This window comes from Dermacentor albipictus, chromosome 1 (genome assembly GCF_038994185.2).
Source record: "Dermacentor albipictus isolate Rhodes 1998 colony chromosome 1, USDA_Dalb.pri_finalv2, whole genome shotgun sequence".
In the NCBI taxonomy this organism is placed as follows: domain Eukaryota; kingdom Metazoa; phylum Arthropoda; class Arachnida; order Ixodida; family Ixodidae; genus Dermacentor; species Dermacentor albipictus.
In genome coordinates, this window is record NC_091821.1 from 353,301,164 (window position 1) to 353,328,038 (window position 26,875).

At 47.3% G+C, this 26,875-nt stretch overlaps 1 protein-coding gene across 3 annotated transcripts in view; it reads right to left on the reverse strand.

The window, feature by feature from the left end:
• LOC135918576 (chitin synthase chs-2-like) overlaps nt 1-26,875 on the reverse strand; it is a 182,373-nt gene that overhangs the window by 20,518 nt on the left and 134,980 nt on the right. For all 3 annotated transcript variants that reach the window (XM_065452203.2, XM_065452201.2, XM_065452202.2), the window contains exons 3-7: nt 13,769-13,941; nt 8,545-9,131; nt 4,068-4,424; nt 1,482-1,566; nt 654-850 (exon numbers count right to left, since the gene is read on the reverse strand). In XM_065452203.2, the coding sequence (XP_065308275.2) occupies nt 654-850; nt 1,482-1,566; nt 4,068-4,424; nt 8,545-9,131; nt 13,769-13,941 (1,399 nt within the window). The remainder of the gene's footprint in view (nt 1-653; nt 851-1,481; nt 1,567-4,067; nt 4,425-8,544; nt 9,132-13,768; nt 13,942-26,875) is intronic.

The window sequence follows — 26,875 nt, forward strand, 5'->3', positions numbered from 1 at the left end:
ACCTTTGAGCTGGCCTTTTTAATTTTGGCATCGCATTGTCGTGCGGTCAACTCATATTGTCACCACAACAATGAGGTTATATAGGGGCCGTTTGCATGGATCATATTATCTTGCGCTCTCCCACTCCTACATTTGTGTTATATTACCGCATATGGTAAATATTTAATTTCAGCACAATGGCGCCTGTTTTTTTGAAAACACAGACGTGACGATGAAATGACTGTTCATGCACTCTACATTTTATTTCCTTGATATGTGTTCAACAAACATTTTTTTTTTGTTGACGTTAACAAATGTTATTGGTCCAGCGTTTTTTTTTTTGTATTTGCGGTGTCGCTGTCATGATGATTGATATTTTCAGGCCTTAAAAATGCATGTGTAGCACATCTGATCTTAAAACACTGATATATTGCTTAAATTTTCTTACAGCAGATTCTTAGCTGATTCACTTATATTTCGAGCTGAGTATAGACGATTTCAAATTTATTTAACGGTGCTTCTCAGAAAAACAACAATCAGAAAAAAAGAAAACAGAAAAGAAAACCAATCGGCATTACTGACGGCAACAGTCCGTGACATTTTAGCACTGTCTTCGCGCTTATATTATCATTCTTTTTGAGACTCGTGATTTCGTTGTAGGTTTGTGTCCTCACCTGAGCACAGATTTCAGGAGCTGGAGCATCTCTTCTTTGGTCTCGTGCCACATGGTGGCGCATGCGTAGATCCTCGTCACGTCGTCCTCGTCTTCCAGCTGGTGCTTGGAATGCTTGAGAGTACGGAGCCTTGTCTCGACCGCCTCCCGAAAACTCTCCATGCTGGCCTGCAGCTGTTCGCGCCTGTCCGTATGATCCTGTAAGACGTACGATAATCACTTTCATCACAACGTGTGCTGTGAAGCCATTTGACCACTTTCGATAAAACATAGCTCGTTCAAGTTGAAAGAGCACAGTGCCGAGGGCGAACAAAAGCAACGAGTTTTCAATGAATTACAATGCATCTCGACCTACATCCTGCCCCCACCGCGAAATTATGTTTAATTTAAGCTACAATTACAAGAAGAAGAAGCTTCTTATTCTGTGTGCGCGCGCACGCACGTAGAACAGGAAAAAAAAAAGCACAGCATTAACTGTTGCGGCTGTCCTTTTTTTTATTGTTGAGCGTGTGCCCGCACTGCCCTTTTTAAGGTGCTAAGTCAACTAAATCGCCTATTTTCAAAGTTGGGAATTGCAAAAGTTAATCGCTTTAGTGTGTCATAATCGCCGGCCGACTTAGTGCGAGACAACCATCGCAGTGCCGTCTGCCATCACGTCTTAATACATGAGCAAAGTTTAGTTAATAAGAAAGTCAAACAGTGATTATCGTACGATTTCTGACTGATGTGTCGTTGAAAACTAAAACACGCAGAGCAGCTCATTATGCTCATTGCTTTGTCTAACAGTTACAGTTTTTCAGTGAAAGACCTTATAGCTATTAAACGTCACCATTTCATGTCGGCTGAGCCTCCGGATGTTCAGGGTCACAGACTGTTCCAGTAAGGCGCTTGCGTACGTGGGCTGTGCAAAGAGGCTGCGTTGAGTGCAAGCGAAAAAAAAAAATAAAGCAAATCAATAATGGACTGTTAGCGGTTGTGCCGCAAGTATTACTGCATCTCCATTCTGCCACGAAAAGAAAATGCACACCTGGCGCACCTGTTAAATACTGCGCCACAACGTGTGCGAACTAACCTGCTGCAGCATTTTTTTTTGTTCATGAACAACCTTCATGCTAAACTCTTGCACAAGAGGGAACTACATAGTGGCTTGACCTATATATTATGCTGCAGCCGACATGGGAAATCCATGCGCCAAGTATGCATCTCATCTATGCGCCTCAGTGTGCAGCAGTGTTTTATCGTCCATTGTTTTGCGCAGTTATAATTGTAATAAACACCTCTTGACGTAAAAAATTCGAGGGCTCGAAAAAAAAAACAACAACATTCATGTGGTTAAACTCTGTTTTAGAGGGGAACCGACGTTTTCGTGTCGCTCTGTCGGCGGCATTATATTTATTGCGCTTGAATCAGTCTGCGAGAGGAGATGCCCCTTTCTGTGGGTGCGGTCGTTAGGGTTCGTGAGCGCAACGTATACACGTGGTCTATGGCAGTTTCGTTGCTGCTATAAAAAGAGAATGCCAGTTCCTGATTTCGGAGGCATAATTGGCCTTACTCTTCATTAGACCCCTTCCGACAACAGTACATGTTACACTTGGCGCCGTCTTCCCGCGCAAGGACACTACCGCTGTACGAATTAAGAAGCCACAACCGTCATCGCCGCCAGCCAGCAATCGCTCAAGCTTCCGCGTGTTTCACAGTTCGTCCTTGAACGCAGTCCGTAGAGGTGCCAACTGGCAAGGTTGCGTTTCGCGCGCTATCCGCCGATGGCAGCGTTGGGATTCACGCTGACACGTATGCGTATTGTTAGCGCCGAATGATATACGTCTACCGGACTGGCAGTTTCAGATACTAGACTGTGCGCTGGCATTGCAGGGAAATGTTCGTCCGCGGGGAAAAGCCGTACGAAGTCGAAGTTCAACGCTACTGCTAACAGCGGAGGGGCAGGAGGCGCCGAGGCCGTGCTTGCATGAAGCCGAGCTTATAGAAAAGGAAATAGCCTTACACTTGACGACGACGAAGTACCTGGCGTGCCTGGTGAAAGTACAGAATAGAGTAGTTCGTTTATACCGTGAAACTGGTTGTGATACCGTGAGCCGTATGGTAGGACAGAGCAACCAGGCTGACCACTTTGAATGAAGTTAACTATACCTACGCAGCCTTCGCAATTTTATACCGCTAGACTCGATACATCCGGCTCAATTAATCTATCTTTCGGTTTCGGTTTCGCTTCTGGCGTTACCAACTCCAGTGGTTGCTGCTGCGTACTACGAATATATGCAATGTCGTTACGAGATTTGTTGGTTCCCTCAGGAGAAAGCGGCACTGAACCCCCTTGTAGCTACACGGCGGGAAAATTCGTCGACCACGTTTTCTTAAAGTGCGAAAGCTGTTAACAATCTTTGCGCCCCATGGACAAAATAAAACACCTAGAGCGACTTTTTGCTGTGATTTCACATATCGCGATAGACCTTTTGTTCATTTTCACTGATAGCGCAGTCACCTGCTCACGGAAGACAGTTTTCTTTGCTGCTTGCTGTAGGTTTCTGCCAAAGAGAGAAAATTAGTTACAGGAATTGATCTTTTATAGTGGAGGTGCTTTCGCACTTGATTTATGTTCTGCACAGTTGGCAACGTTCTGGCCGGAGATTGCATGAACCGGCAGCAGAGATTTCTGCCATTTGACAAAGTTTGAGGACTACGGCTGCCACGGGGAAAGCAGCACACGCTGATGCAATATTAATTATATACGAAAAGCAATTTTTTTCTTCGATACGCAAAATAATGGTCAATGTGTCGGGTGACTATGCCATTTTTAAACTCGTTTGCAGGGACATGTTTGGGCATTCGCAGATCTCTTGACGCATTCAGTTTTCTTTAAACGCGGCTATTACACGGATATTTTCATATCGAGGAGCATACGGAAGTCAAGGCGGTCGAGGTGTACGGAATGGTACAAGTTTTCGATCATGAGAACGCCTTATATTTACTCTGTCACTACAGCTGTCCAACGTGTCATCTGGCACGAGCAAAATGCCACTGTACCGCTGGTGAATGTTTAGCTAGCCAATGTATGCATTGAGAAACGCGCAGACAATTTCCAAGCTGAATGGTAATTGTGCTGTCTAATAGGCTACTATTATTTCGGTTCCCTAAATCACGAACGTGAAGATAGGCGCAAGTTTACGCTTCTCCATAGTTAATGTAAACAGTTTTCAATAGAACGAAAACAGGTATTTTTTCGTATGGTTCCTTTGCTTATCGGCCATTCAGTACACACGAGAACGTTAACGCGGTTTTATAATGCTTCGCACAAGTTCTTGCATTGGAGCTGGTTGACAAGATTAGCTCAAAAATTCACGTTTAAAGGTCACGTTCCGAATCGCCGACAAGCAAGTAGAAACAGTTGTTTTCCTACCTTTCTTCACTCGCCATCCTTTGACCTTTCGACTTCCACACGTGGGCCGTCACGCAACCAAGGCTGAGCAACCAGGCGATCCACACCCATGCGTGTTCTTCCGCGAACAACTGCATGAAGGTTCCTCCGTAGCAGTTAAGAAACACGTAGGACGGCAAAACGCCGCTCAGCAAGCAGGGCTGCAAGCGGCGCTGGGCGCAGGTGGCGGCCAGGACGAGCATGGTGACGGGCCCGCTCAGCGTCAACGGCAGCGCCATCGAGAAGCCCTGAATCTTGATTCTGCAGGCGAAGACGCACGCCCGGTAGGTGACGTAGCTTGCAGCGGCGTGGACTGCGCCGACGGCTACCGGGACTAGCCTGTTGCAAAGGACATGGGGGCACAATACATGCCGTTGTTTGCTATTTCTTTATCATCATCATTAATATTAAATATTCGTATAATCGCATAAGGAAATATTCGCTCCTGTCAGAGGCATTGGGTACTTTCTTTCCCCGACGGAAGAATGGACAACAAAACAAGATGGAGATGAGAGGGGGAGAGAGAGCGAGAGAGAGAGTATAAGGGTTGAGTATAAGTATTGAGCCTTACCCAAATAAATTAAGCTAGCTGTCTGTAGATTGTGGGGTGTATTGGCCAATTCGTCAACATTAAATGGTGCAAAATCAGCTGTGTTTTCAGATTATCTTTCTTTTTCAAGTCCGAAGTGAGCATGCCAGCACCCGCGGAAAAGTTCAGTGATAAAGAACATAGGACCGTAATGAAGTTCCTGTTTTTCCAAGAGGAAATGTGAGAAGCATATCTATGATAAATTGTCACAAACTTTGCGCGACAGTGTCCCTTCATACTCTACCGTTAAACGTTGGGCTGTCAATCTTAGAAATGGCGATTTCTTATGTTGAAAGTGAAAAACAAGAACCAGCGGAACATAAAGCCTGTTTCTATCTCTATGCCTGCAAATATTAAGGCGATTCATGACATGATCATGAACAACTATCGAATATCCCCCAAATGTATTGCCACATATCTGGGAATATTACGCGGGAGAGTTGGTGCCATTATCCACGACGACTTTGAAATTAGAAAGCTTGCTGCAAAGGGGATCCCCAAACTTTTGACGACTGAACAAAAGAGCGAACGCGAGGAGACATATAGGGGGTTGTTTTTAGAACATTTTTCCAAAAACATTATTCAGGTTTCCTGAGAAAACGGGTAACCGGTGATGACATATGGCTGATGGGCCTACTGTTATGATCCCGAAACAAAGCAACAGTCTAAGGAATGAACGTCGGAAGAGCGACTCCAAAGGCTCTTAGCGAGAGGTCTTCGCAAATTCCTAGGAGTTTTGCGCACGACTTCTAGCTGCCTTATTGTTGAGGCTCGCCAATCACCGTTTCCAGTTCTGAGAATTTCAGAAACATACAGTGATATTTTCTTGCTTCAAACCCAGCATGAAGTTCACCCATTGTCATCAAACATCTCGAAAAGGTACACAAGTCGTGTACATAAAGAAATTTACGACCATCTCTACATCCTTCCGAAAAATGAGTTTTGAAAATCAGAAGTAGAATACCCTCCATGGATGCTTACACTCCCAAAAATAGAGTTGGCGATAGAGGGTGCATTTAGAAAACGAGACACGTTCATTAGAGCTACTCAATGACTACCACTATATCAAACATATGTATGTGGTATCCCAGGATACGTAGGTGTCTGTACGATGGCTCCAGTTTAACACATTCTTCAACTTCAACATTTGTTATACCACACTTCAATAAACAAGAATCATTTAGGTTACCTCGTGCAACACCGCCAGCAACGGCTGACCTATCCGATATTCTGTGTGCGATAAAATTGATAGCTTCCGTAAGAGACGCTCAAAAGCGACTTCCAAGCGGCACTCACATTGCTTTACATCACAAAAATGAAAACATATATCGCTATTATAAGTTATGAGGCACTCAAATAGCTCACAAAGGCAAGCCAAGCGCAGCACGAAATATTATTTCAGTTGATGCCGAGACATTGTAATATTCGAGGCAACACAGCAGCCGATGCAGCAGCATAACTACGTTGCAAAGATGATGCGATTTCCGTCCAAATCTCAAAAAACGAACTGCGCTGCATTTTGAAGGTAGCATTATTAAATGTATGAAAGACTAGGTGAGACTAAAATTTCAAGAGATCCGACTTAATTTATATTGATCCGCTTATTGAACTGAACATTCCATTACCTTTAGGCAGAAACGTAGAAACCCTTATAAAAAAAAGCCCGTAAAAAGTGTTTTGCAAAGGCGAAGCCCAGCCATAAGCGATGAATATATTCATCCCTTACGGCTGGGCTTCGCCTTTACAAAACACTTTTTACACTGGATTAGCCAGGCTGAAACTCCTCAGTCTAAGTGTGGTTTTGTTGACGAAGACACATGTCACCGTCTTCTAGAATGCCCGCACCATGGCACATCAAGACGCCGACTTCCATCGTCATTAACGGCTTTACACCGTAGACCTCTCAGTTCGAAGAAATTATTAGGGCGGTGGCCAAAAAAGAGCGATGCAAAAGGGGGCTTTAATAGCATTAAGAAATATTCTGGGAGACAGCGCCATTATTGGCTATTGTTAAAAGACGAAAAAAAAATATATTCAAAGGAGAAATCTTCATTTTTATTGTCAAGGTGTATATGCGATTTTATTGTGGTTAGAATCGTTGCTTGAGCGTTTATTTGTTATGTGACATCGTTGCTCGCATTATCGCTTTAAGCGCGTCTTTGTAATCTCGTCTTGTTATGTAGACTTGTATGTGACAACGCAACTTTGTTGTAACTATGTTGTATATTGTTGTATGTTCTATGTTGCGATTCTATTTTGTATGTACCACCTCTTCAAGAGCCAATGAGTACCCAGCGCTGTATTTGTGCTCCAGCGTCTCCTTATATTATGTCTATAATAATAATAATAATAATAATAATAATAATAATAATAATAATAATAATAATAATAATAATAATAATAATAATAATAATAATAATAATAATAATAATAATAATAATAATAATAATAATAATAATGGAGGCACAGTGGTTCCCCTAGAGCATAGAAACTCCGAGTGCAAAGGTCGGTGCAGAAACAAATGACAACAGGTTTTAAGATGAGATTTCTGCTAGTGGACTACCTCCAACAGGGTTCAACCAATAAGGCAGAATATTACTGTGTTTCAGTGACAAAGTTGAAGCAAAACATCAAGAGAAAAAAGAAAACCGGAAAACAAAACAGCAAGAAGAAAAAATAAACCGTCCAGGAAGTCTCTCTTAACATGTCATGCTGTTGCATTACAATTCCTCGTCACACGCTGCCTATGAAATAATGGCAAAACTGAACTCTTTAGGATTTCAAGTGGCACTCCATCCACCCTATTCACCCGACATGGCTGCATCTGAGTATAGCTTTTTCCCGAATCTCAAAACAATTTCTAAAGTGACAAACATTCGGGAGTACTGCGAATTAATGCTGCGAATGAGTGGCTTCACCAGCACACAGAAGAATTTTATTTGGAAGGACTTAAGAAGGTGCAGGACAGATGTGGCAAGTGCATTGCCTTTCGGGGACAGTATGTAGAATAGTGTGGTGGCTACAGCTTCCTATAACTCATTTTTTTTCTGGGTAAGGCTCAATGCTTATCAGCACGCCCTTGTATATATCAACAGCCCGTAAACTTTAGGCGAAATGAAGCGATATCCCATGATATCCGTTACAGTTGCTGTATTGATACAACGAGTATAGTTGGTATGAAACCGCCCTGTGAGCTCAGTATTCGAACTAATTCACCGCTGTTTATTTTTTCTTCTTTGTGACAATGACAACAGCGTGTACGGTTAATTAGCAGGCTGGAGCGCGCTAGCTATAGCAGACCTTCCTAGCCTTCCTTCAATTAATGTCTCTCTCTCTCTCTCTCTCGGTGGGCTGCGTGACAACGCTCGGTTGCGCGTATACACGTATAACGACAGTGAAATATGTACAAAATTAATGCGTCACTTCAAGCCTGCCGCGCGAGAATCTTACCTACCAAAAAAAGAAAAAAAAAGAAGGATAAATTGACGTATCGCTCACGCTTGCGTATACCTGCAGAGGAGATGTAAAGCGCTTCCATTGGGTGTCTGGCAGTGAAATCGTGGCTTATGTCCAGAATCTCAACTGATCCAATGAAGTCACGGAGAGCAGAGGCAGATTCGACAATGCACAAGCAAGAGCGAAATTCCGTTGTTATTTATCGAAAGCTCCCGCTGTCTTGTACGATCGCTAACGCAGAGTACACTTCGCCCGATATTCGTATGGCTTCTCACAAGACAGCGTAATTTCACACACAAAGCCCGGCCGACTCGTACCTCGAGTGTGGACACGTTCCGTGTAAAATAAACAAATGAGTAAACAAACGCGGGGATCTTCGCGTGTACAGCCATTCTCTGTAATATCCACACTCACCGTGGGGTCCAGATGACGTAATTCGTGCCGACCAACTCTTCCAGCTGCAACCCGCTGTCGACGTCCGTACGCGCTCGAAGGAGCGGGAATTCGTGCGCCTGGAAGGACTCGTGGAACTTGCCTATGACGTCAGCCGCCCCGTCGAGCGAGCTACCCGCCAGCGCCAGCATGGTCGCGAATGTGAGCAGCATCCTCCAGGGCACCAGGACCAGGGACACAAACACGGAGCACTTATCGAGGTCGCGCTTTAGCGAACGGAGTCTCGCGAGGCGAAACACGGGCGAGTTCTCGTCCGCGAAGCACTGCCACCAGGCGCAAGACGACAGAAGCAGCGCCACGGCGAGGATCGGCGTTCCGCCGGCTCCCACGGACCACAGCACCAGGCCCGAACACTGCGCGAGCAGCGTCGAGACGTTGAGCACCACCGCTGGCGGCGACGTGTCCTTCTGGGAGAGCGCCTTGAGCAAGGCCGGGACGAAGGCCGCACTGCTGCAGACCATGGTGGCGCGCAGTGCGTCCAGTTCTGGCAGCGCTGCGAAGACTAGGAAGCCAAGGCCGACCACGTGCAAGCTCTGCAGGGCGAAGACCTGCGCAAGTATATGCGCTCAGAGACACGGGAACACACCACAAGCAGTATACGAGATCTGAAACGAAAGCTCTGTGGAACCGAAACTATACGGAGCCAACCTAGGCTGAAAAGGAGGAACAGTTTTGCTTGCTAAAGGCCTATGTAGCCTTGCAAATGCTGTCGGCAACGCGTCCAGAAATTGCTCCACCTGAGCACCATTTACCCAGGGAGGTAGAGCCCGCAAGAACGAATACAAGGGGGCTAGCGGCGAGGACATATTTGAACCGGGGTTCATCATTCACACAGAGGGCAGACCAACGTAGTCGCTTCTTCAATCTGCCATTATAGAAGTTACCGACGAATATGTTTGATGCGAAAGCATTACAAGCCCCATCACGCGAAAATCCGTCGGCGCGACCGAACGATGCTACCAAAAATGGCCGACGGCGCAGAGTAAAAACACGCCAAGAAATGTCTGCATTGACGTCAGACTTGTCAAGGAGGTTCCTGTAAACAAAGTAACTTAATGCCTTTGAAAAGAAAATTTGGCTCGTTTTGGTCTGGATGGGATCGAGCACGGGCCTCCGGGATCTGAGACGAGCACGCTTCCTCCACGCCACGGCGCGTGCTCGGTTTTGGCAGACTAAAGGTGTGCCTACTGCCTGCGTTCATGAGCTCGTTCATGCGTGCAATAAGCGCATTCATGACGTTACGAGGTCTACGAACGGTATAATGCTTTCGCATTCACGCACGTAAGCAGTCGTAAGTGTCACTGCCGAAATTTGTTTTTCAACCGCGACCACTCCGCATGGGCCAGAGGGAAAGAAGTGAAGGGAGGGCAACGCGCAAAATCTCCTGTAGACCCTCCCCGACATCCCAGCTTTCAATGACACCCAGAGAGAAGTGTAAAAAAAATGCACTGTGTAACAATAGCATGACGCCAGCCTATCCTGACTTACACATTGAAAAAGCGCGTCCATGGTTGAACTGGATCTTTGTTACGATCTACTTCAGTTGCAAAGAAAATCTGGTTGGATTTATGCTTGTTCGTACATCATGTGAACGCACTTCCTTGTTCACTTCCATGTTCCTCGTACAAAGCCTCATGCTTGGATAGTAAGCCTGTGTGTCAACATTTCACTTTTTGCGGGAACATTCCGTTGAGGGACCAGCTTGTGTAAATCTCCTGATGTTTGTTCTAACTTGTTTTTTCTTCTTCTGTTTTTCCATATGCAGTTACACTATGGCTAACAAAACAGCTGCGGGTAACTTTTCCACTATAAGCCGGTAGAGCTAACCACACTAGTGTACATGTATTAGCGCTTTTTGCGTTGCTAGTGGTTGAAGCAAAAGCAATTCTTACACATGTGCGATGAAAGCGGAATCTAGAAGTTGCGTTCAAGAGGGGATCGAGTGCATGCCGACGCTGGCATTGCCATGGCTTTTTTAATTCACCGACTTATATCGTAAGTTGCAGACACATGCAGCTTTCTTTATAGGATATGTCATGTAAAACTGCCTTGTTGCAAATGTGGTCACCTATTAGAGAACTGTGAGCACGTTCTTATGAATTGCCCTTTTCATGAATGACAAAGGACTGTTTTGAGATCAACGCTGAACGGTAGAATAAGTGTTCGAACCGTGAAACGATCCGTAAGCGCGAACTAGATCTCTGAAAACTTTAATACGTTTTTTCTAAGAGCGCTGGCATTTCATCCGGTTATTGACGCCCAATTTTATTTTATTCCCTGTTTTCTATGTTCATCATCTCATTTACTTGCTTATATTTTGTTAATTCACTAACTTATGATGCAAACCAGTATGTATGCCTTGTCTTAATTCACCATTTCTGTGTTTATTGTGCAAGTGTCTAAACACTCACCTTCCTTTGTGATTGGTATCTATTTTGTATGTTTCATCGTTTCCTTCAGTTGGCATTTTTTTTTCTTCTGCGAAACATTTATGTGCACAATGTACCAAGTGTCCTATCGCGCCTGTTACATGCACATCCACGCTAAATGCTATTCAATGTGTGCGTGCATTTGCTCTTTTCTCATTTCTTCATGTGATTTCTGTCTGTTCATTAGATAATCAAATGTTGTGAAAAAGCCGGCGACGAAAGTTGCATCAATCAATCAATCAATCAATCAATCAATCAATCAATCAATCAATCAATCAATCAATCAATCAATCAATCAATCAATCAATCAATCAATCAATCAATCAATCAATCAATCAATCAATCAATCAATCAATCAATCAATCAATCAATTCGCCTCCATCACCTCCCTGATATGACTTAGGCATGACTCCTAACGCAGATCTCGGCCCGCGCCCTCTCTTTCTTCCCCCATCTCCCTCACCCTGCCCCTCTCATTTCTATCTAGCTATCATTTCCGACGCCCTCAGGGCGACGTCCTAAGGGTGAGCTACGCGCAGTTGTGCTATACTGCGGGCAGGTACTAGCATTCGTTTCTACGTGGGGGTTAACGTTATAATGATATTTCGTCTTCGCGCCCATTTGCAGTAAATATCAACATAATGCTATTACGACTGGTCTTGATTTATGCGAGATCGACAATTCCGCAATCCGCTAAGCATGTCTTTTTGAATTTCGCGCAGTTTCAGATGCGGCTCGTGCGAAGCGTTACCAGACGCTTTCGGAATTTCGTTTGCTTTAGTGCATGCGCATTCGTTCTATTTATGTCTAACTAAAATACTAATTTTACGCTTATGTGAAACGCGCTGATACAGTATACAATTGAAATAATTCAAATAACGACTTATACGCCTAGTAGCCCACTGCGTGATTGCATTACGTACTAAATACAGGGACCTTGTTGCCTACGGATCTATGGCGCCATCTGTATTAAATGACATGAGCTGTTTGGATACTACCGGCATAGGCGGCGCGAAGTTTTGAATGGCTTCTTTCAAATTTCAGAGGAACATCGCGAATAATCAGGTGAACCAAGAGATTCCACAATTAATATTACCACGCACATGAAGCCAACATACAAGGAAGCATGAGAAATCACATTGTAAAAAAAATGTTGTTTAATTGAAATATTAAGGAGTGAGTGAATAAACAGAAAAAGAAAATTAACGTAGTAGAAAAGACAACTTGCCGCAGCTGGCAGCCGAACGCCCAATCTACACATCACGCATGCGATGCTTTACCAGTCGATCTATAAGGCTGAGGCCGCCCTCCAGCCCACTTTCTCGGGTATCTGTGCAACAAAACAAGTGCACCAAATCAAGCCACATGAGTTAGCCAGTGCCACTGACGGCCACGGCGGTGTATCTGGAGCCGTCCGTAGCACTTAAACGTGAAGTGATCAGTAAGCCTTCGTATACTAACTACCTCGTGGCATAAAAGATGACAGAGGCGAGACCCTCGCTTTGCAGTGAACGAGATGAGGCGTTTCTTTCACGTAAATCTCTCCCTTGCGCCTCCCTTGCGAGAAGTGATTGCCGAAACAAACGATGAACCCAAGCTGTAATGCGAACTTGCCTCACGAGGCAGCTGTCGTCACGGCTAAGTACCGAGATAAACTGATTATACAGTGAATATACTGTCCATCGACATCTTCCAGCCTTCCTATAAATTTTTACCTTTGTCTGTGTAAAATGTGTAGGCCGACTATTTACGAAAGCTTTATTATTTCTTCTTTTAAATGCTAAGCATTTCTTTACGAACATGTGCCACTTTGACAGTATCGATCTAGCCGCCTAAGTCTTGGTCATGGCCGTTTCGTTAACTTGGTAGGCACCAAAATTGGCATAATATGACAGGAGTGTATGACGAAGATAAATGATAGGTCATGACATGAATGTCATGACATACGTGTCATGTAGTTCATGAAACAGCCGCCTACGTCTTGGTATGTGCCAAAATTGGCATAGCGTGACAAGAGTGTATGACTCTGCGCCGGTGCGGGTCTCAGAGTTCGTACTAAATGCACATGTTCTGAGCGGCAGAGGTTTATAACTCCGCAATATTGCAGAGTTAAAGACGTGTGCGCTGACTTTACTAATTTAAGAAGGTTAACCAGTGTACTTACAATTAGCTGGTTATATAATGTGATTATTCTTGCCCGTGATGTCGGCCTATTCGAGTAGTGCTCCTAACGGACGGAATTACACAGTGTGAAACAAGTGACTTTTCACAAAAGGAAACTAGTTACAAACAGACAGTTGAGAGTTCATGGCTTTCGGTCAGACTAACATCGCCAGCTTTTGCAGCAACTGAAATGAATGTTACTTTATTGAAAATATTAAATTTCAAGAGCAGGCATTGACTAAAGATCCCGGGTGCTTGACAGACCTTCCGGCCACATTATACAAATGCGGCAGTACAGAGCATGCAATGTTTACGAACGTTCGCTATATGTACACATTACAAATAATGTCACCAACTTGACCGCCAGTCCGTGCAAGCGGCATTGCCCCTATAATGAGCTCGTGGTTGCTGTGACAGGGCGCACCTCTGTTACCGCTACCCGTTCACTAATATTCCACCGTAACGAACTTCATTAAAAACATTTACTATTACAGTCTGTATATTTATTAACCAATCATTAAAATACTTTATGTTGAAAAGTATCTGGAGAATCTGTACAAGGTCTGACGAAATTTTCATAATGGGGTACTTACGAGAAAGAACGTCCTTGCATGAGGTATCCGCATGGGCTGGAACATCGATATCCGTACGGACCTTATAAAGACCAGCGCTTCCGGAATGAACATGGCGAACAGAATCGCCCACATCCAGGCGATCTGTTCCATGCGGTCGATGCCAGTCACGTACTCGCCGTCGTCGTCTAAAACTGATAAGACACAAAAGATCATTTTGTTTGAGAGTTTATTGGAATTCGTGGTTTGTTGATGGTCATAACACGAGACAACGTGCACATAAGCAATGTGAAACGGCGCTGCTTTAAAGGCTTTCAGTAGTAACCGTTATCTTTTTTGAGAGGCTCGAGACGTTTGACCCAGAGTGGCACACCGCGACTACAAATGATACGCTTTTTGGCCGGGCATCCGCACTTGGCAAATCAATGTGCACGCTGAAACGGGCGCTAAAGAGAAATACTATATCAGGTGCTCTTTAAAAATATTTGTGCTCATATGACCGTAAAATGCTGCTCTTAGTGAAGAAATTGAAAGTCATGTCGTTTCCTGTTTTGAATTCCTCCACAAATATCGTGTCGATGGTGACTTTAAAGTTACCATCGATGTCACAGTGACGTCTTGGATTTCGCTGCACTTCCGCGTGCTTCGCCCGTTTTCACGCGTCGAAAAGTTACCGAAGATTGTCGGATTGAGTATTTTGCTTACTTTTTGCACGCACGACAATCTCTTTCTTATATTTTCTTTTCTTAGAAGCACTTAGCTGGAACAGAGCAGACGTCAAAATCCGTACAGAAGGAAGCGGTTGCGGGAAATTATGCAGAGTGTCTCCACCAGTCTTGTTTATACCTTTGAAGCGGGCTATCTCGAGGTTTGATTGTGTTGTTCATATAGGAGGTTGTGGCCAAGTACTGCACCAGGGTGGCCAATCCTGCTCTGGTGAGGGAGTGCGTTACCGGTTCTGGTCACCGGGATCAGGCCACACTCCAGGCCTGTTTATGCAATTTTATCAACAGGCGGATTTTTTTTTTTGTTTTATCCGGTGGAAAATTGCCGGCACCGGGATTCGAACCACGGACCTCTTGCACGCGAGGCGGGTGTTCTACCTCTACGCCACCGCTGCAACCTTTTTAATCAACAAGCGTAAGACAGCTGACATAAGGAAGTATAATATGGATAGAATTGAACATGCTCTCAGGAACGGAGGAAGCCTAAAAACAGTGAAGAAGAAACTAGGAATTGGCAAAAATCAGATGTATGCGTTAAGAGACAAAGCCGGCAATATCATTACTAATATGGATGAGATAGTACAAGTGGCTGAGGAGTTCTATAGAGATTTGTACAGTACCAGTGCCACCCAGGACGATAATGGAAGAGAAAGTAGTCTAGAGGAATTCGAAATCCCACAGGTAACGCCGGAAGAAGTAAAGAAAGCCTTGGGAGATATGCAAAGGGGGAAGGCAGCTGGGGAGGATCAGGTAACAGCAGATTTGTTGAAGGATGGTGGGCAGATTGTTCTAGAGAAACTGGCCACCCTGTATACGCAATGCCTCATAACGTCGAGCGTACCGGAATCTTGGAAAAACGCTAACATAATCCTAATCCATAAGACAGGGGACGCCAAAGACTTGAAAAATTATAGACCAATCAGCTTACTGTCCGTTGCCTACAAACTATTTACTAAGGTAATCGCAAATAGAATCAGGAACACCTTAGAATTCTGTCAAGCAAAGGACCAGGCAGGATTCCGTAAAGGCTACTCAACAATAGATCATATTCACACTATCAGTCAGGTGATAGAGAAATGTGCGGAATATAACCAACCCTTATATATAGCTTTCATTGATTACGAGAAAGCATTTGATTCTGTCGAAACCTCAGCAGTCATGGAGGCATTACGGAATCAGGGTGTAGACGAGCCATATGTAAAAATACTGAAAAATATCTATAGCGGCTCCACAGCCACCATAGTCCTCCATAAAGAAAGCAACAAAATCCCAATAAAGAAAGGCGTCAGGCAGGGAGATACGATCTCTTCAATGCTATTCACAGCGTGTTTACAGGAGGTATTCAGAGACCTGGATTGGGAAGAAATGGGGATAAAAGTTAATGGAGAATACCTTAGTAACTTGCGATTCGCTGATGATATTGCCTTGCTCAGTAACTCAGGGGACCAACTGCAATGCATGCTCACTGACCTGGAGAGGCAAAGTAGAAGAGTGGGTCTAAAAATTAATCTGCAGAAAACTAAAGTAATGTTTAACAGTCTCGGAAGAGAACAGAAGTTTACAATAGGCAGCGAGGCACTGGAAGTCGTAAGGGAATACATACTTAGGGCAGGTAGTGACTGCGGATCCGGATCATGAGACAGAAATAATCAGAAGAATAAGAATGGGCTGGGGTGCGTTTGGCAGGCATTCTCAGATCACGAACAGCAGGTTGCCATTATCCCTCAAGAGAAAAGTGTATAATAGCTGTGTCTTACCAGTACTCACCTACGGGGCAGAAACCTGGAGGCTTACGAAAAGGGTTCTACTCAAATTGAGGACGACGCAACGAGCTATACCCGCCGCGGTTGCTCAGTGGCTATGGTGTTAGGCTGCTGAGCACAAGGTTGCGGGATCGAATCCCGGCCACGGCGGCCGCATTTCGATGGGGGCGAAATGCGAAAACACCCGTGTACTTAGATTTAGGTGCACGTTAAAGAACCCCAGGTGGTCGAAATTTCCGGAGCCCTCCACTACGGCGTGCCTCATAATCAGAAAGTGGTTTTGGCACGTAAAACACCATAATTAAAATTAAATCAACGAGCTATGGAAAGAAGAATGATAGGTGTAACGTTAAGGGATAAGAAAAGAGCAGATTGGGTGAGGGAACAAACGCGAGTTAATGACATCTTAGTTGAAATCAAGAAAAAGAAATGGGCATGGGCAGGACATGTAATGAGGAGGGAAGAGAACCGATGGTCATTAAGGGTTACGGACTGGATTCCAAGGGAAGGGAAGCGTAGCAGGGGACGGCAGAAAGTTAGGTGGGCGGATGAGATTAAGAAGTTTGCAGGGACGGCATGGCCACAATTAGTACATGACCGGGGTTGTTGGAGAAATATGGGAGAGGCCTTTGCCCTGCAGTGGGCGTAACCAGGCTGATGATGATGATGATGATGATGATGATGATGATGATGATTTCGAGGTTTGGCGCAGGCTTCCAGACGCAAGGCGAATTACGTCATCGCTTGACATGACGGCATGTCGCCCACGTCAGGCCGAGCGGGTAGCCGTTTCTAATTTTGTTGCCCCCTCACGTGAAGTGAATGGTGTTGTAGACTTTCGCTACCCTTTATCTCACCTCGGCAGCAAATTTCAGGCGTTATCTTTGTGGCGTTCTTGAGTACGGTTCTCGATATCGAGGGATATAAGGCCTAGTTTATGGCCATGCACAAGCGGCTCGCGAGGTCGCTGCAACGGAACGGTGGCGCCATCTGTCGTCGCTATGGAAAGAAAACGAGGCATGCCGCGGTGGCAGATGGCGCCGTCGTTGCAGAGAAATTGCTATCTACTGAACCGACACGCCCTTGCCATCAGCATACGACAGCACACACACACACACACACACACACACACACACACACACACACACACACACACACACACACACACACACACACACACACACACATTATATATATATATATATATATATATATATATATATATATATATATATATATATATATATATATCTTGTGGCACGATTTTCCATTAGTTGTGGGAGCGCGGCATTTTTACGTCAATGTGCGCCTGTGCATGCGATAGAGGTTAGATACCTCTAACCGCAGGGAGAGGCTAATAAAGCTTCATTCGCTATTATATTTCATGAATTCTTAACAGATTCTACATGAGTGAGCTTCTCCAGGCTAAATCTTATGCCTCCATCAGGAGTGATGGCCCCTTCGTCGGCAAGTAATTCAACGGCGCGCTGGTTGCACAGCCAGAGAAAAGGTGTGTGGCCGACAATACAGCAGGGCATTCCAATTGAGCAAGCAACGCTGGGACCGGCCTAGTGGCCGAGAATACCGCCCTCGCTAGGGCCATGCCTTGCAGTGCCGACACAAGGCGTTACGATTGCGCTTAATTCATTCTCCCACGTACGCGCAATCTTGATTTTTCTTTTTCATCTGTGTTACTGTGTGCATTTATAACGGATATCAGATAGAACGAAGCAATTTTAGTGGCAGCTGCAATTTTGTTACAACGAGGTTCGATTGTAGCGAAAGTTACTTTTCTTTCCCTTTCTTTTCTGCCATCTCCCTGCATTTATTCGGTTTGCCCTCTCTGCTGCATCTTCTGTCGGCAGCAACGTTGGAGGAAGCGAACCAATGACAACCGTCGATACCTTGCGATGCACGTGCAGCCAAAATGACGTACCACGCAAAGTTTTAGGGGAGAGCGGAGTGTTCAGACACGTCAGAAAGGCGCAAGCGTTACCTTTCCGAGTGGAATTACGAAGGTGTTCTGCGGTGCGTAGAAGTTTATTAAGGATACGGCCGAGCGCAGTTATAAAGGTCCCGCTTAAGAGGAACCTTCGTCTGTAGCAAGTCGACAGAGGTACTAAGTGCAGCGAGCTCGGGGAGGATCGCGTCCGATACAACAGGGACTGGGGATGCATAGGAACAGAAACAGGGGAGAGAGAATTTAATGTGCGCACACACAGCGCAGCGTATCACACTATATAATAATATAATAATATTTGGGGTTTTACGTGCCAAAACCACTTTCTGATTATGAGGCACGCCGTAGTGGAGGACTCCGGAAATTTTGACTACCTGGGGTTCTTTAACGTGCGCCTAAATCTAAGCACACGGGTGTTTTCGCATTTCGCCCCCATCGAAATGCGGCCGCCGTGGCCGGGATTCGATCCCGCGACCTCGTGCTCAGCAGCCCAACACCATAGCCACTGAGCAACCACGGCGGGTTATCACACTGTATGGTCTATGTACTAGAGGCAACTGAGGGTAGTCGGCTACATAAACAACTGCAGGGCTTATGTGTCTTCCTACGCAGTCGAAATATGATGGGAAGGGGGGGGGGTGCACAATCTTAGGCTGTTTCTTAGAGCTATATTCCGTTCAAGTACCGAATTGGGGCTGCCTCAGTCTTACGGCGTTTGCTAACTGGATTGTTCTTCCTTTCAACTACCGAAGGAGGCTGCCACAATCTTAGGGCATTCAACTATATTCTTCTTGAGTCCAGGTTTGAAGGAAACGTGCTTGTAGTGGATCCGATTCCGCCGCCGCCGCCGCCATGAGCGTCTGCACAACGAGCGGATGTTTATGTTAGCGGCGCCGGCCTCCTCCCCGGCGTGGAAGTCACGTACAATAAAGTTTCAGTTTCACCGGCGCTCGGCTGCTCGCCGGTCGCTCTCAAAGTTCGTTCTCTTCTCTCTGCGCGCGTCTGTCTATAGCGGACGCATTTCGCGCCCCTATAGCTTGGTGACCCAGACGTAGCAAGCTCCCGCAATGGAAGACGAAATGAACACTACAGTATTCAGCAACGACGCCCCCGCTCTTCAGCCCCAGTCAACAGTGCCAGGCGACATCCCTGCCCCCAGCGCTGCCATGGACGCCATTTCCAATGCCCAGCTGCGGCTGCCGCCGTTTTGGCCGAAGAATCCCACCGTGTGGTTCACGCAAGTGGAAGCCCTCTTCGATCTGCGACGCATCACATCGCAACGTGTGATGTACCTGCATGTCGTCTCAGCACTTTCCTCCGAGGTAGCTGATGAGTTCGACGACGTCATGAGAGCCCCACATCCGGCCGCGCCCTACGACCATTTCAAGGCCATAGTGCTCACACGCAAAACCGTGTCCGAGAGGAGCCGTTTGCAGCAACTCCTCAACGCGGAAGAACTCGGCGATCGCCGACCATCGCAGCTATTACATCGGATGCGACAGCTACTCGGCGACCGTACCCAAGACTCCGAGAGTCCACTATTGCGCGAGCTGTTTCTGCAACGCTTGCCTCAGACACTTGTCGTGGTTTTGGCAGCTGCGGATGATATGCCTCTTGACAAACTGGCAGAGCTCGCGGACCGCGTGAACGACTACTCCGGCGCAAGCCCCGTGGAGTCCTCGACCACTGTCACATCAGACCTCGAGGCCCGGCAATCTCGCCTCGAGGAGAAAATTGACAGGCTGATGGACACCATGGCAGCAATGCAGATGGACACGCCTCGTCGCTCTCCACTGGCTAGGGGTGGCTCACGTTCGCGTTCCCGTTCCCGCCCAAGACACACTTCTGATGGCTTCTGCTGGTACCACAGCAGGTTCGGCGCCAGCGCTGCAAAATGTCGACAGCCTTGTCGCTGGCCGGGAAACATGAAAGCGAGTCACTAATGGCGGCGCGTGACTCAACCGCTACAGGGAGCCGCCTATTCTACATCACAGACAGGATCGCAGGCCATCGCTTTCTTGTGGACACTGGTGCAGAGGTAAGCGTCATTCCTGCCTCTCTCCAGGACCGACACCGTTGTCGGAGGACTGCGCCTTTGCAAGCTGTAAATACATCCTCAATCGCAACATATGGCCAACGCTCCCTCACCATTGACTTGGGCCTGCGTCGCATATTTCGGTGGATTTTCATCATCGCCGACGTGCGCTTCGCCATATTAGGTGTGGACTTTCTTACCCATTTCGGTTTGAACGTGAATCTCCGCTCCCGTCAACTTGTGGACTGTACGACCAGCCTCTCCGTGCAAGGTATCCTCGCACCGCTGTCCGCCTCTATGCAACCAGCTCCGCATTCGCCATCATCAGAATTCGCCTCAATCCTCAGTGAATTTCCTGAACTTACGAAACCTACCAATGTGGAACTTCCAGTGCGGCACACTGTGACGCACCACATCGTCACCACGGGTCCTCCAACGTTCTGCAAGCCACGACGTCTTGCTGGAGACCGCCTCGCCACAGCTCGCAGAGAATTTGATCACATGCTGCAGTTAGGCATAATACGCCCATCGTCAAGCAGCTGGTCATCTGCCCTACACATGGTGCCCAAGCGTGACCCCGGAGATTGGCGCCCTTGTGGAGACTATCGTGCATTAAATGCCCGCACCGCTCCCGACCGGTACCCGCTCCCGCACATTCACGACTTTGCTACCACTCTTGCTGGAACAACCATATTTAGCAAGATTGACCTAGTCAAGGCATATCATCAAATTCCTGTGGCACCAGCGGACATACCGAAGACTGCCATCACAACACCTTTTGGCCTATTCGAGTATGTCCGCATGCCTTTCGGGTTACGTAATGCAGGCCAAACTTTCCAACGCTTCATCAATGAAGTCATACGTGGTCTGCACTTCGTCATCGCCTATCTTGATGATCTGCTGGTGGCAAGTTCTTCACCAGAGCAGCACGCTGACCATCTGCGGTTGCTGTTTTCGCGACTGCAGGAACATGGCTTAACTATCAACACCGCCAAATGTGTCTTTGGTGTTGACAACGTCGAATTTCTTGGACACCTTGTCACACCTGAAGGAATCAAGCCATTGGACAGGAAGGTTCAAGCTCTGCGGGATTTTCCACGTCCCACGTCTCTTCGCAAGCTCCGCGAATTTCTCGGGCTTCTGAACTTCCATCGTCGGTTCCTGCCGAATATAGCGCGCATCATTCTACCTCTGACCGATATGCTGAAGGCTCCAAAGGCACCATCTGAGATCTTGGAGTGGACATCAGAAGCAGACGCCGCCTTCCAAGAAGCCAAGAATGCTCTGGCACAAGCCACCCTCCTAGTGCATCCCCTAACTGACGCGCCCATGCGGCTCATCACCGACGCCTCCTCCAGTGCCGTTGGTGCAGTTTTACAACAATTCCAGCACAATCTGTGGTGTCCACTCGGTTTCTTTTCGCAGAAGATGAAGCCGGCAGAGACTCGATACAGCACTTTCGACCGCGAACTCCTCGCTGTCTACCTTGGCATTCGCCACTTTCGCCACCTTCTCGAAGGTACCGTGTTCCATGTGCTGACGGATCATAAGCCACTGATATTCGCTTTCCGTGGAAACCACAGCACACACACGTCCCGGCAAATTCGGCACCTGCATTTTATTTCCCAATTCACGACCGACCTACGGTACATCGAAGGACCCGTTAATGCGGCTGCCGATGCCCTGTCACGTGTCGATGCGCTTTCCACTGCTGCTGTGGATTTCGACATCATCGCAGAGGCACAACATTCTGACAACGAGCTGCGTGACCTGCGTGCAGGGTCCACATCTCTCTCGTTTGCTGAAGTGCCACTGCCGTTCTCCTCCGGTACGATCGTCTGCGACATGTCAACAGGCTGTGCCCGTCCATTTGTGCCTTCCTCGCACCGTCGTCAAGTTTTTGGCAAGCTACACGACTCGAGCCATCCAGGTGTTCGCGCCACTCAGCGCCTCATCACCTCCCGTTATGTGTGGCCCGGCATCAACGCAGATGTCCGCCGCTGGGCTCGAGAATGTCAACGCTGCCAACGTGCAAAAACGACCCGCCACACCAAGTCCCCACTTCAACCCTTCCGTCCGCCCGACTCTCCCTTTGACCACGTTCACATAGACATTGTTGGTCCGCTGCCGTCATCGCGTGGTAAACGATACATCCTCACCTGCGTTGACCGCTACACGCGCTGGCCTGAAGCGTTTCCCGTACACGATATTACTGCGCCAACCGTGGCGTCCGTTTTCGTGGCCGGTTGGATATCTCGTTTCGGCTGCCCCAGCGTGGTAACAACCGACCGCGGACGACAATTTGAAAGTGAGCTCTTCGGAGCGTTAAGAAGCATTCTCGGTATCCGCCACATCCACACAACTGCATACCATCCGTCAGCAAATGGAATGGTGGAAAGGCTTCACCGCCAGTTGAAAGCCGCCCTCATCGCCCGCGACGCTCGAACTTCATGGGTCGACGACCTGCCGCTAGTTCTACTAGGTATTCGGTCGGCCATAAAAGAGGACCTCGGGTGTACTGCTGCCGAAATGGTCTACGGGACGACACTACCTCTACCCGGCGAATTCTTCGCACCACCTGCAGTCCCCAACCTCTCGCCTCCTGCCTACGTTGAGCAACTTCGGTCGCTCTTTGAGCGCTTGCGACCTACATCACCTCGACAGCGCTCCACTTACGACGTTTTCGTAAGCAAAGACCTAGCTGCCTCAACTCACGTTTTCGTGCGCCGCGAAGGCATCCGACCCGCCCTCACTGCACCGTACGACGGCCCGTTCGAAGTGCTGCAGCGCGGAGAAAAGACTTTTACTATTTCTGTGAACGGCCGTGAAAACGTGATTTCAATCGACCGTGTGAAGCCCGCGTACATGGCAAACTTGTGCGTTCCTCTTGCACTCCCCACTCGTTCCCCGCCCGATTCTATCCCATCCGTACCCTGCCCCGTGAGCAAGCACGTGTCCTGGGCATCAGCGCGACAGCAGCGACCTTTGTATCTACGGGGGGGAGCCCTGTAGTGGATCCGATTCCGCCGCCGCCGCCGCCATGAGCGTCTGCACAACGAGCGGATGTTTATGTTAGCGGCGCCGGCCTCCTCCCCGGCGTGGAAGTCGCGTACAATAAAGTTTCAGTTTCACCGGCGCTCGGCTGCTCGCCGGTCGCTCTCAAAGTTCGTTCTCTTCTCTCTGCGCGCGTCTGTCTATAGCGGACGCATTTCGCGCCCCTATAGTGCTACCGCGCCAGTTCAGCTATATAGAGAGCGTGCGAATTAAACTGCAGGGCCGCGAATATCCGACGCTCCAACTGAGAGGTGCCAAAGGAAGTCTTGCCGTACTGCATTCGCGAAAATTGGGAGAAGAGCATGCACGGATACACAATGTAGGTGTGAATAGATAAATACGACCCTACGCTCTGCTGTAACGTTTGTAGTCGCTTCGTGCCACGTTCAAGTGCACCACCGCCAATGGATACGGGGCACGAAATTTGAGAAAAAAGAGAGGATGAACGTTTCCGCAGCCTCCGCACGCAGACTGGTATTCAGACCTTGTCTTTCAAAGTCCTTCGCGCTTTTGCAGGCTGCGAAAACAGTGTCTTCGCGAGTGCAGATTTTTCGCGGTACCTTTGTCCTGTAAACTTTTGACGCCGACTGTACACATGCAGAGATACCGTGCGGCCACCTGCACCCCGCTGTCGAAGGCAGCCCGGAGTTCAAAGAAGCGAAAGACTCAAGTTCGCGCGAAGGAGAAAAACGATAAATAAATAAATAAATAAATAAATAAATAAATAAATAAATAAATAAATAAATAAATAAATAAATAAATAAATAAATAAATAAATAAATAAATAAATAAATCTGCTGGCCGTGCCACCCCATATTCGCGGCGTGTGTCAGTTCTTTGGCACCCTACACCGTCTCTATCAGCGGACAGATAATTTTATATGAAAGTACAGATTTCTTTTGTTTTGTTGAAAGAGTCCTCTCATGGAGCCCTTACATGATTCAGCGAGTGTCAGCAACTACCCAGCTGTTCAATTTTTGGGCGGTAAAATTGAAGGGGGGGGGGGAGTGTCAGTACGCGCAGTGTTGCAATTGCGCAGGGCACCCTTTCTGGGCTGTCCAGCGAGCCCACGATGCGTCCAGGGAGTTACAACTCCCGGTCCCAACGTGAGAGTAGCCCGCTCTATGGGACCTTGCGCCCCGTAGCTCGCAGGACCTTTCTACAAAGTTACTCCATCCATCCATCCATCCATCCTTTCTGGCCTTATTGAGATACGGCTTGCTCCTACTGACCACTGCGGCGTCATAGTTAAGAAGTACGCCAACGACGCTGCTTGGTAAACTCTTTTTGGCAGCAAGAGAGAGACCGACATGGTTGTCAAGGTCAGATGCCGTTATAGAAAATTTCGAGTGCTTTGCACGAGATATCCGTTCCACGTGTCGAGCGCTCCATGTTTTCAAAACAGCCGACTGCACCGCCGGCTCTTTAGTGCGCATTCGCATCTGAACTGGATTCTGATGACGCGAGGATACCCTGGTTTGCCGGCTACGGCTCGCAGTGGCCTTTACAAGTATTTTGCTTTTCGCACTGGAATAACCAACATCGCTACGTGTGATGACTGTGTGGATGCCTCCGCTGCATTGTAGAGAGACGAGCACTCGCGACTGTGCTAGCTCGCTTTGATGGCAGTCGCTTATCTGCCATCGACTTCACGTGCCATCGCAGCAGAAGGTGATGAAAGCACTGCTACATAGTTGAGCGCAGCCATAGAGAAAGAAATTCAACAAGAGCGGACACTCGGGCGAAAACTGGCAGCAGGATATACGTCACGCTAGTATGTACTGATGCCAGCTGTTACCTGACGCGAGCATCGGGGAAAAAAAAGGTTGTGAAGTTGGCAGACAACGTTTTGTATTTTTATTCTTTCCCGCCAAAACTAAAGAAAAAAAGCTTTGCGTATAAATTAACTTTACGAATTATTTTTCTTGCGTTACATACAGCGACAAGCCAATGACAAGCCAGACGTGCCACGTGCATCCGCCACGCGCAAGACAAGCCACAGAAGCGAGCGAGGCCGGCTGCGCATGTGAGCGTTCGCCTCTTCGGCGACCCGTCTGTCTTTTTTACAGCGAAGCTGTATATTAGCTACCCTGCGGGCGGGGGTCGATGTCCGTCCGTCTACGCGTCGCGCTGCCACGAAAAAAATTTCGTCTCCTGTTTCTCGCGAATGCTCTAGCTCTCAATCTAATGTATCTTGGAAATATCATACTTAAATTGGCAGCTAAGACGACTCTATCATTACGCCGAGTTTCATTTACTTGTCCTAATTAGTTCACAGTGAAGTTGCAAACGTTACAGAATCCCCGTGTGCTGCCAATACATGGGCCGTCTACGGAGGGCGTATGGTTACAGAAAACGGCTGTAACTTGTTTTATCGAAACTATCCCGAAGCAAATTATATGATAGTTAACCGCTAAGACGACGAACAGTACGCCGAGTTTCATCTACTTTTCATAATTGCGTAGTTCACAGGGAAGTTGTAGATATTGTGCAATTCCCTTCTGCCATGCGGCGGTACTTGCACACGTCACTACTTCATAGAAGAGTAAGAATAAATCACTCCGCAGTCAAAAGATGTATTCGTTGTCTGTGTCCTTCAATACTACCACTACCACTACTACTACTAATAATAATAATACCTATGTACACATAGATACCCGTATATTGAGGTAAAACACAATACAGCTTCGCTGCTCGTCCTTCACAGAGTGGAAGTGCTGATGAAATGTGTGTTTTTTTTTGGGGGGGGGGGGGGGGGGTACCCTCGTTTCTTGGGCTCCCGGCGTATTTTTGCGTTCCTTCTGCACTTCGACACGGTACCACTGCGGTATTGGACTACGACAAGGCGAGAAATTTTGTTTGACACTCTGCGCTGCATTTGAAGCAATTTAGGCTCACGGCACGGCACCGAGCGTTGTGACACAGTTAGTTTCGCGTGTACTGAATCCTACTGGGACAAGTAGAATCGAAACCGGAACCGGAAGTGTAGTTCAGGTTTTAATACCAGCCGTTTGGTGCGCTGCAGTCAATTCGGCCGCTGGGCTCTATGGGAGTGTCCGCTCTTTTTCCTGCGTTGAGCGTCGGCGTAACGCAGAACGAACGAGCTTATCGAAGGATGAAAAAAGAGCGAACGCGGAGGATGCAAGACGGCGATAGCGAAGAGAACGCGAGGAGGAAACAGGAGAAGGAAAGTACAACGGGAGCATAAGGTGGAAAGCGGAGGAGGAGAGTACGGTAAAATAGCGCATGAGACTTGCTCCACCCCCGAAGGATAAAAAAAAAAGAGTGAACGCCGAGCACAGCGGAGGATGAAAGACTAGCGATAGCGAAGAGAGCTCGAGGAAGCAAGCGGAGGAGGAGGGTACAGCGGAAGCATGCGGAAAGCGGAGTGCCGCACGGGACGTGCTCTACGGCGGCGACCGGATACGAGATGGCGCCATAATAGCGTGCGCCGTCTACTAATAGACATTACTAATGTCTACTAATAGACATTAGTAAGAGGCGACTGGAGGATTGGTGGAAGAAAAGTAGGGAAACGACAAAAGACGGAGACGTACAAAAGCACAGTTTGCGATAGGGGATCAGAAAATT